This window comes from Carcharhinus amblyrhynchos, chromosome 7 (assembly GCF_965287045.1).
Source record: "Carcharhinus amblyrhynchos chromosome 7, sCarAmb.v2.hapA, whole genome shotgun sequence".
NCBI lineage: Eukaryota > Metazoa > Chordata > Chondrichthyes > Carcharhiniformes > Carcharhinidae > Carcharhinus > Carcharhinus amblyrhynchos.
This window is the reverse complement of record NC_137330.1, coordinates 125,329,778-125,344,384: the sequence shown is the minus strand read 5'-3', so window position 1 is coordinate 125,344,384 and position 14,607 is coordinate 125,329,778. Positions and strand designations below refer to the sequence as shown.

General features: G+C 42.4%; 1 protein-coding gene across 1 annotated transcript in view; it reads right to left on the bottom strand.

Moving 5' to 3' along the window:
* The window catches only part of LOC145345623 (dynein axonemal heavy chain 8-like), a 1,557,438-nt gene that overhangs the window by 1,499,608 nt on the left and 43,223 nt on the right, over positions 1–14,607 (bottom strand). Inside the window, exon 8 of the mRNA XM_080193457.1 lies at positions 4,758–4,909. Coding sequence (XP_080049583.1) covers positions 4,758–4,909 — 152 coding nt within the window. The remainder of the gene's footprint in view (positions 1–4,757; positions 4,910–14,607) is intronic.

The following is a 14,607-nucleotide window of genomic DNA, read 5'->3' as shown; positions in this document are numbered from 1 at the left end:
TGAGGAAATTTGGCATGTCAGCTACGACTCTCACCAACTTTTACAGGTGCACTAGAAAGCATTCTTTCTGGTTATATCACAGCTTGGTGTGGCTCCTGCTCTGCCAAGACTGCAAGGAACAATTAAAGGTTGTGAATGTAGCCCAGTCCACCACACAAACCAGCTTCCAATCCATTGACTCTGTCTATACTTTCTGCTGCCTCAGCAAAGCAGCCAGCATTATTAAGGACCCCATGCACCCCAGACATTCTCTCTTCCACCTTCTTCCATTGGGAAAAAGGTACGGAGTCTGAGATCATGTCCCAAGTGACTCAAGAAAGAGCTCTTCTCTGCTGCTGTCAGACTTACCTTGCATTAAATTGATCTTTTTCTACACCCTAGCTATGACTGTAACACTACATTCTGCACTCTCTCATTTCCTCCTCTATGAACTGTATGCTTTGTCTGCAGTGAGCAAAAAAACAATACTTTTCACTCTATGTTAATACATGTGACAATAATAAATCAAATCAAATCAAATTTATTCATTGAGAAAATTGTGTATACTGATCATAATCTGTTGACGTTTGTGGAGAAATTTAAGACTGTATGTGCCAGATTATTTTGATGGAGTCTATTATTGCAGTCATTTAAATTTAAAAATTATACATGGCAGGAAGAGAAAATGTGATTGTCAATACTTGGTTACGAAGGTGACAAGCAGGGACAAGGAGTGTTCAATGATGGGAGACAAGGACTGAAAAGGATTATATAACTGTTGTGTTTGCATGTTTTTATTTTGCAAAATTGTATACTTGTTGTAGAGCACTAGTACCGTGAAGCTGTAATAGTTTGAAAAATGAAACCATCTTTGAAAGTTGATGGTTCATTTTTTTTCTTAAGGTTGTGATGTTAGTGCGCCTCTAAGAGTTTATTTTTAATTCATGCTCATGGCCTTAGGTGATGCCATTGCTGGGAGGAGAAAGATCAGGCAGGTCAGGTGATAGGGGTTCATTTTCAGTTGAAGATGCAGGTTTGAGTTTTTAGTTTTAAAAGGGATAGCAAGCTAAAAGAAGTGTTTTCCCTCCATCCCTGTTTTCTTTTCCTTTGGAAATTTTCTTGTCTTCCTAAACGGTAAAAATCTGTTGTTTTTAGGGCTGGTCCAGAGTCTCTCTCTGATATTTTGGGAAGCTGCCATGTCTTCAAACTGTTTGGAATGAATCAGAAGCCTGCAGACTTCATCCAAAAGTCCCAAGTCCAGTCTCACATGGGCATTAGTCTATGTTGCGCTCAACCTGTGAAAAGGGTCTTTTGTCTGCAGGATTGGTTTGATTGGAACATATTAAACATATTCGTTAAGGGCTATACATTATAGTCGTTGTATTGTTTCTTGTTTGTAATTGATAAAAGTTCTTGCTAATTTTCTTACTATACATATTCTTAAATGAACTTTGGTTGATAAAAGCTCCCTAGTGGGTCTTTTGAATCGTACCTGAAGTGGAACATCTCATGCTGTCCTAGCCAAATTCAAGATGCAAAACTTATGATTCAGATGGGTTTCTAAAATACTTCAGAATTTCTGACTTGAACCATAACAGGCAATTTGCCTCAACCACCCTCCCACGCAGCGCATTCCACACCATCATCATCTTCTGGGTATCCACATTTTTCCTCATATTCCCCCTAAATTTCATTACCCCTCACCTTGAACATATGTCCCTTCATGACTGACCCTTCAACTAAGGGGAACAATTTCTCTATATTCATTCTATCCATATCCTTCACAATCTTGTATACCTCGATCAGGATCCCCTTCAGTCTTCTCTGCTCCAACAAAAAGAACCCAAGCTTATCCAATCTATCTTCATAACTTGAATGATCCAACCCAGGCAGCATTCTGATGAAACTCCTCTGCACCCACTTCAGTGCAACCATTTCCTTCCTATGGGGCAACCAGAACTGCACACTGTACTCTAGTTGTGGCCTCTGCAAAGTTCTATACAACATCAGCATGACTTCTCTGCTTTTGCAATCTATACTTCAATTGATACAGTAAGAAATCTCACAACAGCAGTTAAAGTCCAGCAGGTTTATTTGGAATCACAAGCTTTCGGAATGCTGCTCTTTCAAGGACCTCTCCAAAAGCTTGTAATTCCAAATAAGCCTGTTGGATTTTAACCTGGTATTGTGAGACTTCTTACTGTGCCCACCACAGTCCAACTCCACATCAATTGATAAAGGCAAATGGCTCATATTTTTCACTACTTTTTCACCATCTTACTAACATGCCCTTTTGCCTTCAGAGATCTGGGAACAAACGCACCAAGGTATTTGTTCCACAGAACTTCCTAGTGTCATGCCACTTATTGATGACTTCCTTGTCAAATTACTCATTCCAAAGTGTATTAACTCACATTTTCAGGGTTAAATTCCATTTGCCACTTATCTGCCCATTTGACCATCCAGTCTATATCTTCTTGTAACCCAAGAGACTCAACTTCACTGTTAATCATCCAGCCAATCTTTATGTCATCCACATGCTAATCCTACCCTTCACTAGTCATTCCCGTCAATTATACAAATGATGAATAATAGGCTTCTTTCTAGTCACTAAAGCAACCTTCTATCATCACCCTCTGTCTCCTACAATTGAGCCAATTTTGAATTCACTTCATCAAATGAACCTGTATCCCAGGTGCTTTTGCCTTCTTTATAAGTACCCCCATGTGGGACCTTGTCAAAGATTTTGCTGAAATCCATATAAACTGTATCAACTGCACTACCCTTTTCTACCCACCTGATCACCTCCTCAAAAAATTCAATCGAATTTATTAGGCATGAATTCCCTCTAATGAAGCCATGCTGACTATTCCTGATCAAGCCTTGCCTTTCCAAGTGGAGATAGATTCTCTCCTTCAGAATTTTCTCCAATAGCTTCCCTACCACTGGCATGACACTCACTGGGCTGTAGTTCCCTGGTATCTGTTTCTGTGCTGTATAACTCTTTGACTTGATTATCTCTGCAACGTTTCTTAAATAGCAGAATCATATTAGCTGTTCTCTAGTCCTCTGGCACCTTTCCCGTGGCTAGAGAGGAATTGAAAATTTAGGTCAGAGCGCTTGCTTCCCACAGCGTCTTGGGACACAATTCATGGGGATCTGGAGATTTGACCACCTTTAAGCCTGCCAACATTTCCAATACTTTGTCTTTCCCTGTGTTAATTTGTTCAAGAACCTCGGTCTTTCTCCCTGAATCCCATGCTTTCATCCTCATTCTCTTGGGTGAAGACAGATGTGAAGAATTTGTTCAACACTCTAAAAATATACTCTGGCTCCACCCGCAGATTGCCTGCTTGGTCACTAATGGACCCTACTCTTTCTCTGGTTAAATCTCTTCCCATTGATATACTTACAGAATATCTTGAGAATTTCCCTATTTTCACCAACTAGAGCTTTTTCATATACCCTTGTTGCTTTTCTAATTGCTGTCTTAAGCTCCACCATGTACTTTCTGTGCTTCACTAATGCATCTGCTGATTTGTTCCCCTTATACCTGTTAAACTTCTTTTCTTTCTCATCGTAATCCGAATATCTCTGATCATCCTTGGTTTTCTGGGCTTATTACTTCTTCCTTTTACCCTTGAAGGAACATGTGATTGTACCCCCTCCATTTCCTTCCTAAATGTCCCCCACTGCACTTCTGATTTCCTCACTGGTAACTGTTGCCATTCTACCTAGCCAGATCCTGCCTTATTTTACGAAAATCTGCTCTCCTCCCATCTAAAACTTTTTCTTTGCAACTTTTCAAAAATGCTCTCCCACCAATTTAATAACCTGATTTCATTCTCTAGAATTAGGTCCAGCACAGCTTCTTCCCTTGTTGGATGTTCTACATATTGGCCTAAAAAGTTCTCCTGTACACATTTCAAGAAATCCATTCCATCCAAACTCTTAGCACTATATGCATCCAAGTTTATGTTGGAAAAGTTGAAATCATCTACTATAATTACCATATTGTTATTATTTTTACACACCTCGGCAGATTATGCACATAGTTGCTTCCCAATTTCCTGCTGGCTATCTGGGGGTGTCTAACATTCATATAGTAATGTGACTCCTCTTATTTATTCCTAAGCTCCAACCACAAAGCTTCATTCAATGCCCCCTCCAAGATATCATTTTTCTTTACTGCAATAACTGATTCCTTAATAATAATGCAATGCTTCCTCCTCTTTATCCCCCTGCTCTATCTCACCGGAAAATTTCAAATCCCAGGTTGCTGAGTTGCCAACCCTGACCTTCTCTCAACTACATCTCTGTGGTGGCTACTGCATCACAATTCCACATGTCAAGCATTGCCTTAATTCATCCATTTTACCTGCAATACTCCTGGCATTAAAGTAGAGGCCACACAGCCTTGCTTTCTTAGGAATGGGTTAATAGTCACCTTCCACTTAAGTTCTAAATTGGGTGTTAATCATTTAGCAGAAGTCATTGGCATGTATAAAGTGATCACAGGTGGCATTAGGTGTTGGGGGAGAATTGTACGTGGAGTTGAATCAAAGAAATAAAGGTAGTTTGTGAAGAAGCAGAACTTGCTTCTCCGTTACTGACCTGCAATCAAAAGGCTCAAACAATCTTTACTCCTTTGAAACCTAATATAACTGCACTCTTTCTAACTTGGTTGTTTTACTGTCTGCTGCTATGTCCTTATTCTGCTTTATAAAGCAATTTAAAGAGCACAATTGTTTATCAGATAAATAAATATTACATCCTACCTCTTGAATATTTTTTCCTGTGATCGCTGTGTCATTTTTGTACCGCACAAAGAACAAGCACAGGCCATTAAGGCACACATTGGATAAAGAGCCCAAAAATAATCTCATAATTGTGGATCCTCTTGGAACTCCAGCAATAATTCGTCCACTTTCTAAAAATAGTACATTATTCAAAACATTAGCCAGATTGTATTCTTTGTAAAATGTATTCTTAATGATACAGCATTACAAATCAAGATAGCACGTAAACTCTGATTTTCCTTAACAGGTTTAGCAAAATCAGAACATAATAAATAGAAACAAGAATAGGCCAAATGACATGTTGAACATACTCTGCCATTTGGTACAATCAGGGCTCATCTTCTGCCTCAACTTCACTTTCCTGCCCTTCCCCATATCCCTTGATTTCCTGGGATATCAAGAATCTATCCAGGCTTAAATATTCTCAATAATGCAGCAATCCACAGCCCCGTGGTTATTGCCAAGCCCATTTAGTCTTGAATGCTTCATCTCCCATCCTTACCTTTAAAGAGTCTTGGCCCATGTTACTTAAAGAACAAAGAAAAGTACATCACAGGAACAAACCCTTTGGTCTTCTAAGCCTAGTGCCCTAAATAAACTTAAATAAAGAGCTTCTCCCTTTACTTGTTCTGTATCCCTCCCTATTCATGTACCCATCCAGATGTCACTTAATTGTTGCTAATGTGCCTGCTTCCACCACATCCTCTGACAGTGCGTTCCAGGCACCCACCACACTTCATGAAAAACTTCCCCTACACATCTCCCATAAACTTTCCGTCTCTCACCTTGAACATGTGTCCCCACGTAATTGACACTTCCATCCTGAGAAAAAGCCTCTGACTATCCACCCTCTCTATGCCTCTCAAAATTTTGCAGACCACTATTAGTCTCACCTTCTGTCTTTCCAGTGAAAACAATCCAAGTTTATTCAACCTCATAAGAACATAAGAACATATAACATAAGAACATAAGAAATAGGAGCAGGAGTAGGCCATCTAGCCCTTCGAGCCTGCCCCGCCATTCAATAAGATCATGGCTGATCTGTTGTGGCTCAGTTCCACTTTCCCGCCCTCTCCCCATAACCCTTAATCCCCTCTCTTATCAAGAACCCATCAACCCACTTCTTAAAAATATTTAGCGAGGCAGCCTCCACCACTTCAACGGGCAGAGAATTCCAGAGATTCACCACCCTTTGAGTGAAGAAGTTCCTCCTCAACTCCGTTCTAAACCGCCTCCCCTTTATCTTGAGGCTGTGCCCCCTAGTCCTACTGTCTTTTTTGAGCGGGAAGAGTCTCTCCACCTCTATCCTATCCATCCCATTCATCATCTTATACGTCTCAATGAGATCTCCCCTCATTCTTCTAAACTCTAATGAGTACAAGCCTAGTTTATTCAGCCTCTCCTCATAGCTCAATCCCCTCAACTCCGGTATCAGCCTAGTAAACCTCCTCTGCACTCCCTCCAGGGCCAAAATATCCTTGCGCAGGTGCGGCGCCCAAAACTGCACACAGTACTCCAGCTGCGGCCTCACCAATGCCCTATACAGCTGCAGCAAGACCTCCCTACTTTTATATTCAATCCCCCTCGCTATGAAGGCCAGCATCCCTCTCCTTATAGTCAACACCCTCAAGACCAGGCAACATCCTGGTGAACCTTCTTTGCACTCTTTCCAAAGCTTCCACTTCCTTCTGGTAATGTGGTGATCAGAACTGCATGTAATACTCCAAATGTGTCCTAAAAAAAGGTTTTATATAGCTGCAACCTGATTTCCCAACTCTTGTACTCAATGCCCTGGCCGATGAAGGCAAGTATGCATATGCCTTCTCAATCATCTTGGCCACCTGTGTTGTCACTTTTAGGGAATTGTGGACCTGCATGCCCAGGTCCCTTTGGATGTTAATGTTTCTAAGAGTTCTGCTATTTACGGTTTAATTTGCACCAAAATTTGATCCTTCAAAATACATCACCTCGCATTTATCCGGATTAAACTCCATTTCTGTGGCCACGTCTCCAATCTATCTATACCCTGTTGCATCCTTTGACAATCACCGTCACTATCGGCAACTCCACCAATCTTTGTGTCATCTGTAAACTTGCTAATCAGATTATCCACATTGTCTACCAGATCATTTATATATACTACCAGCAACAGAGGTCTCAGCACTGATCCCAGCAGAACACCACTAGCTACAAATCTCCATTCTGAAAAATACCCTTCCATTGCAACTCATTGTCTTCTATGAAAAAAAGTTCTATATCCAGCTAGCCAGTTCACCCCGAATCCCTTGTGATTTTAGTTTTTGTACCAGTCTGCCATGTGCAACCTGTCAAATGCCTTATGAAGGTCAATATAAACTACACCCAAAGCCTTTCCCTCATCAATTATCTTTATCACTTCTTCAAAAAACTCAATCAAGTTCGTGAGATATGATTTTTCCCACACAAAACAATGCTGCCTGTCACTAGCTAATCCATTTTGTTCCATATGTTCATATATCCTGTCCCTCAATATCTTCAACCAATTCAAGAAAAACTTCTTCCCTGCTGCCATCAGACTTTTGAATGTATCGATCTCACATTAAGTTGATCTTTCACTACGTTCTAGCTATGAATGTAAAACTACATTTTGCACTCCCTCCATTCCCTCTCTATGTATGGCATGTTTGTCTGTATAGCATGCAAGAAACAAAACTTTTTATTGTATACTCATATATGCGACAGTAATAAATCAAATCAAATCAAATCTCCCTTAAACTTTCCTCCTCTCACCTTGAACTTGTGTCCCCTTGTAACTGACACTTCCATCCTGGGAAAAACTGTGTGCAGTTTTGGGCGCCGCACCTGCGCAAGGATATTTTGGCCCTGGAGGGAGTGCAGAGGAGGTTTACTAGGCTGATACCGGAGTTGAGGGGATTGAGCTATGAGGAGAGGCTGAATAAACTAGGCTTGTACTCGTTAGAGTTTAGAAGAATGAGGGGAGATCTCATTGAGACGTATAAGATGATGAATGGGATGGATAGGATAGAAGTGGAGAGACTCTTCCCGCTCAAAAAAGACAGTAGGACTAGGGGGCACAGCCTCAAGATAAAGGGGAGGCGGTTTAGAACGGAGTTGAGGAGGAACTTCTTCACTCAAAGGGTGGTGAATCTCTGGAATTCTCTGCCCGTTGAAGTGGTGGAGGCTGCCTCGCTAAATATTTTTAAGAAGCGGGTTGATGGGTTCTTGATAAGAGAGGGGATTAAGGGTTATGGGGAGAGGGCGGGAAAGTGGAACTGAGCCACAACAGATCAACCATGATCTTATTGAATGGCGGGGCAGGCTCGAAGGGCTAGATGGCCTACTCCTGCTCCTATTTCTTATGTTCTTATGTTCTTATGTTCTTAAAAAGCCTGACTATCCACTTTGTCCATGCCTCTCATAAATAATGTTGTCGGCTTCTATCAGCTCTCCCTTCAGTCTCCATCTTTCCAGTGAAATTCAACCTCTCCTCATATCCAACCCCCTCGAGACCAGGAAACATTCTAGTGAATGTTCTTTGCTCCCACTCTAAAGCTTCCACACCCTTCTGATAGTGTGATGACCAGAATGGCACACAATACTCCAAATGCAGCCAAACCAAGATTTTATATTGCTGCAACATGATTTGCCAACTCTTGTACTCAATGTCCTAGCCGATTAAGGCAAGCATGTCATATGTCTTAATCACCTTGGACACCTGTGCTGCCACTTTTAGGGAACGGTGGACCTGCATGCCAGAATCTCTCTGTATGTTAATGTTCCTAAGGATTCTGCCATTTACAGTATAAATCATACCTAAATCTGATCCTTCAAAATGAATCAGCTTGCATTTGCCTGGATTAAATGCCATCTGCCATTTCTGTGCCAAAGACTCCAATATATTTAGATCCTGTTGTATACTCTGACAATTACCGGCACTACCAGCAACTGCACCAATCTTCATGTCATCCACCAATTTGCGAATCAAACCACCTGCATTTTGCTCCAGATCATTCCTATACACTGCAAACAATAGAGGTCCCAGCACAGATCCCTGTGAACCGCTAGCTAAAACACTCTTCCATCGCTACTCTCTGTCTTCTATGACCAAGATGTGGAGATGCCAGCGTTGGACTGGGGTAAACACAGTAAGAAGTCTCACAACATCAGGTTAAAGTCAAACAGGTTTACTTAGTAGCAAAAGCCACTAACTTTTGGAGCGTATGCTGCCCCTTCGTCAGGGGTAGCAAGCGCTCCGAAACCTAACGGCTTTTGTTACAAAATAAACCTGTTGGACTTCAACCTGGTGTTGTGAGGCTTCTTTCTATGACCAAGCCAGTTCTGTATCCATTTAGCCAGCGCATCCAAAATCCCATGTGATTTTAGATTTTGTATCAGTTTGCCATGTAGGACCTTTGTCAAAAGCCTTATCAAAGTCCATATAAAATACATCCACAGACCTCCCCTCAACAATTATCTTTGTCACTGCTTCAAATAACTCAATCAAGGTGGTGAGACATGACCTTCCCCAAACAAAACCATGCTGTTTGTCACTAAACTAATCCATATACTTCCAAATGTGCATATATCCTGTCCTTCAGTATCTTCTCCAAAAGCATCCCCGCCACAGATGTCAGGCTCACCAGCCTACAATATCCTAGATTATCCCTGCTTCCTTTCTCAAACAAGGGAACAACTCTGGCTATTCTTCAGTTCTCTGGAAATTTACATGTGGGCAAAGTACATAGAAAATTACAGCACAGGAACAGGCCCTTCAGTCTTCCAAGCCTGCACTGACCATGCTGCCCATCTGAACTAAAACCCCCTACCCTTCCAAGGACTATATCCCTCTATTCCCATCCTATTCATGTATTTGTCAAGGCACCCCTTAAAAGTCACTATTGCATCTGCTTCCACTACCTCCCCCGACAACGAGTTCCAGGTACCCATCACTCTCTGTGTAAAAAACTCGCCTCATACATCTTTAAAACTTGCCCCTCACAGCTTAAACCTGTGCCCCCTAGTAACTGACTCTTCCGTCCTAGGAAAAAACTTTTGACCATCCACTCTGTCCATGCCTCTCATAATCATGTAGACTTCTATCAGGTCGCCCTACTCCCCCCCTACCTCCTCCACCACCACTCCCCCCCCACCTCACCCCCAAAGTCTGTCATTCCAGTGAAAACAAACCAAGTTTCTCCCACTTCTCCTCATAGTTAATGGCCTCCAAAAAAAAAGCATTTTGGTAAATCCTTTCTGCACCATCTCCAAAACTTCCACATCCTTCTGGTAGTGTGGCGACCAGAATTGAACACTATATTCTAAGTGCGGCCTAACTAAGGTTTTATAACGCTCCAACACGAGCAGCCAATTTTTAAACTGAATGCCCCAGCCAATGAAGACAAGCATGCCGTATGCCTTCTTGACTACCTTCTTCATCTGCTTTGCCACTTTCAGTGACCTGTCTACCTGTACACCCAGATTCTTCTGCCTATCAATACTCTTAAGAGTTCTGTCATTTAGTGTATTTTGTCCATCTCTATTAGACCTTCCAAAATTCATTACCTCATATTTGTCCAGATGAAACTCCATCTGCCATCTCTCCGCCCAAGTCTCTAACCATCTATGTCTTGCTGTATCTCTGGTGGTCATCATTGCCATCCACAGTTTCACCAACTTTTGTATCATCCGCAAGCTTACTAATCATTACATTTGCCTCCAAATCACTTATATATATTACTGGTCAAAGAGAATATCATAGTTGTATTGAGGGAGGATATCTTGGAGGATTCAAGTAGCGATGCAATACGGGTACAGCTCAGGAGTAGGAAGGGTGCAGTGTCAATGTTGGGGATTTATTACAGGCCTCCCAGAAGATAGAGGAGCAGATATGCAGACAGATTTTGGAATGATGCAAAAAAGCAGGGTTGTTATGGTGGGTGATGTTAACTTTCCCGATATTGACTGGGACTCACTTGCTGCTAGGGGCTTGGATGGGGCAGAATTTGTAAGGAGTTTCCAGGAGAGTTTCTTGAAACAGTATATAAATAGCTCAACTCAGGAAGGAGCCATATTAGACCTGGTATTATGGAATGAGACCGGCCAGGTACAAAGAACAAAGATCAAAGAAAATTACAGCACAGCAACAGGCCCTTCAGCCCTCCAAGCCTGCACCGACCATGCTGCCTGACTTAACTAAAACCCCCTACCCTTCTGAGAACCATGTCCCTCTACTCCCATCCTATTCATGTACTTGTCAAGACGCTCCTTAAAGGTCATTATTGCATCCCCTTCCACTACCTCCCCCAGCAACAACTTCCAGGCATCCACTACTCTCTGTGTAAAAAATCTGCCTCATATATCTCTTTTAAACCTTGCCCTTTGCACCTTAAACCTATGCCCCCTAGTAACTGACTCTTCCACCCTGGAATAGCTTCTGACTATCCACTCTGTCCATGCCGCTCATAATACTGTAGACTTCTATCAGGTCTCCCCTCAACCTCTGTCGCTCCAGTGGGAACAAAAGTGATCGAAGTTTCAGCAGGAGAGCATTTTGGGAATAGTGATCATAATTCCATAAGTTTTGAAGTGTTTGTGGTTAAGGACAAGAGTGGTCTTGGGCGAATATGTTAAATTGGGGGAAAACTAACTATAACGAAATTACACAGGACCTGGAGAGTATAAATTGGGGGAGGCTGTTTGAGGGTCAACATCCGACATGTGGGGGTCTTTCAAATATGAGTTAATTGGAATTCAGGACCGGCATGTACCTGTGAGGAAGAAGGATAAGTGTGACAACTGTCAGGAATCCTGGATAATGAGGAAGATTATGAGCCTTGTCAGAAAGGAAAAGGAAGCATTCATAAGGTCTAAAAAGCTTAGTACAGATAATGCCCTTAAAGAACATAAAGAATGTGGGAAGGAATTTAAGGAAGGAATTAGGAAGGCAAAAGGGGTCATGAAAAGTCCTTGGCAAACAGGATTAAGGAAAATCCTAAGGCATTTTGTACATATGAAAACAGCAAGAGGGTAGCCAGGGAAAGGGCTGGTCTACTGAAGGATTGTGGAGGGAATCTATGCATGGTACTTTTTAAAGGATGTGAGGCAACCCACCTCTACCTGTCTCTCCCAGGCAGCACATTCCAAACAATCACCACCCTTTGGGTAAAAAGGCTTTTCCTCACATCCCTCCTAAACATCACTTTGAATTAGTGTCCCCTCATGTCTGACCCTTTAACCAAGGGGTATAACTGCTCCCTGTCAGCCCTGTCCATGTCGCTCAATCTTATACACCTCGATCAGGTCATCCCTCAATCTTCTCTGCTCCAACAAAAAACAATCCAAGTCTCTCCAACCTCTCTTCATAACTTGAATCTTCCATCCCAGGCAGCATCCTGGTGAATCTCCTCTGCAGCCCCTTCACTCCAAGCGCCAGGGATCCAGGTTCAATTCCCAGCTTTGGTCACTGTCTGTGTGGAGTCTACACATTCTCCATGTGTCTATGTAAGTTCCCCCCGGTTGCTTCTTCCCACAATCCAAAAGACATGTTGGTTAGGTGTATTGGCCATGCAAAATTCTCCTTCAGTGTATCCGAACAGGTGCCAGCATGTGGCAGCTAGGGATTTTCACAGTAACTTCATTGCAATAAGAAACATAAGAACATAAGAAATAGGAGCAGGAGTAGGCCATCGAGCACTTCGAGCCTGCCCCGCCATTCAATAAGATCATGGCTGATCTGAAGTGGCTCAGTTCCACTTTCCCGCTTTCTCCCCATAATCCTTAATTCCCTTGTCTGTCAAAAACCTATCTACCTGTGACTTAAATATATTTAGCAAGGTAGCCTCCACCACTTCAACGGGCAGAGAATTCCAGAGATTCACCACCCTTTGAGTGAAGAAGTTCCTCCTCAACTCCGTTCTAAACTGCTCCCCCCCATCTTGAGGCTGTGCCCTCTAGTCCTGCTGCCCTTTCTGAGCGGGAAGAATCTCTCTACCTCTACCCTATCCATCCCTTTCATTATCTTATACGTCTCTATAAGATCCCCCCTCATCCTTCTAAACTCCAACGAGTACAGACCCAGTCTATTTAAACTCTCTTCATAGTCTAACGCCCTCAACTCCAGTATCAGCCTAGTGAACCTCCTCTGCACTCCCTCCAAGGCCAAAATATCCTTGCGCAAGTGCGGCGACCAAAACTGCACACAGTACTCCAGCTGCTGCCTCACCAGTGCCCTGTACAGTTGCAGCAAGACCTCCCTGCTTTTATATTCTAAATGCAATGAAACTTCATTGCACTTGTGACACTAATAAATAAATGTTAAAACTTTATCACGTAGAACCTTTATCACATCTATGAATAACATTGAAATAGTTTAGGTTAGAGGGTCATTAGGTTGGTTCCACTGGTCGGCACAACATCAAGGGCCGAAGGGCCTGTACTGCGCTATAATATTCTATGTTCTATGTTCTAAACCTAGAAAATTCCAACTGGACTAGACAAGGTACCATTTAGGACAGAGATGAGGAAAGATTTCTTCACTCAGAGAGTGGTCAGCCTGTGGAATTCGCTACCACATCAAGTAGTTGAGGCCAAAACATTGAATGTTTTCAAGGAGAAATTAAATATAGCACATAAGGTGGAGGGTGGGCGTTCAAAGGATATAAGCAGGGAAGGCCGGATCAGGCTATTCAGTTGGATAACCAGCCATAATCATAATGAATTAGAGAGAAAATTCGAAAGGCCAAATGGCATCCTCTAGCTTCTATTCTTTTACGTTTCTATGACTGAGCCTCTGGAAACTTGGTGGGAATATGAATGAAGAGGAGAATGTTCAGAGGCTTTAAGGTGACTTAGACAAGTTGAGCGAGTGGGAAAATATATTGCAGATACAATATAATGTGGATAAATAAATGTTATGTTATCCATTTTGGCAAGAAAAAAATAGCAGAGTATTATTTAAATAGTCATAGATTAGGAAATATTGATGCACAAAGGGTGTTGTTGACACCAGTTACAAGTGCAGCAAGCTGTTAAGAAGACAATGATATGTTGGTCTTCATTGCAAGAAGACTTAAGGAAAGAAGCAAGGATGTCTTACTGCAGCTGTACAGAGACCGCACACACTCAGGACAACAGAGCACTGATTCACCACATCTTCTATTCCAATTGTTAAAAAGTGATGCAGCCGCTCCACATGTTCTGCCCAGTCCGCATATCTCTCATCAAACTCTGACTGCCCCAAACACAGCCATAGTAGTGCTAGGTTGAAATTCATTGAATTCATGAAGTAAACTGGCTGCTCACTGCATACATAACATAACATAAGAACATAAGAACATAAGAAATAGGAGCAGGGGTAGGCCATCCAGCCCCTCGAGCCTGCCCCGCCATTCAATAAGATCATGGCTGATCTGTGGTGGCTCAGTTCCACATTCCCGCCCTCTCCCCATAACCCTTAATCCCTTTGCCTATCAAAAACCTATCAACCCACGTCTTAAATATATTTAGCGAGGCAGCCTCCACCACTTCAACAGGCGGAGAATTCCAGAGATTCACCACCCTTTGAGTGAAGAAGTTCCTCCTCAACTCCGTTCTAAACCATCCCCCTTTATCTTGAGGCTGTGCCCTCTAGTCCTACTGTCCTTTCTGAGCGAGAAGAGCCTCTCCACCTCTATCCTATCCATCCCATTCATCATCTTATATGTCTCAATGAGATCTCCCCTCATTCTTCTAAACTCTAACGAGTACAAGCTTAGTTTATTCAGCCTCTCCTCATAGCTCAACCCCCTCAACTCCGGCATTTGCCGAGTAAACCTCCTCTGCACTCCCTCCA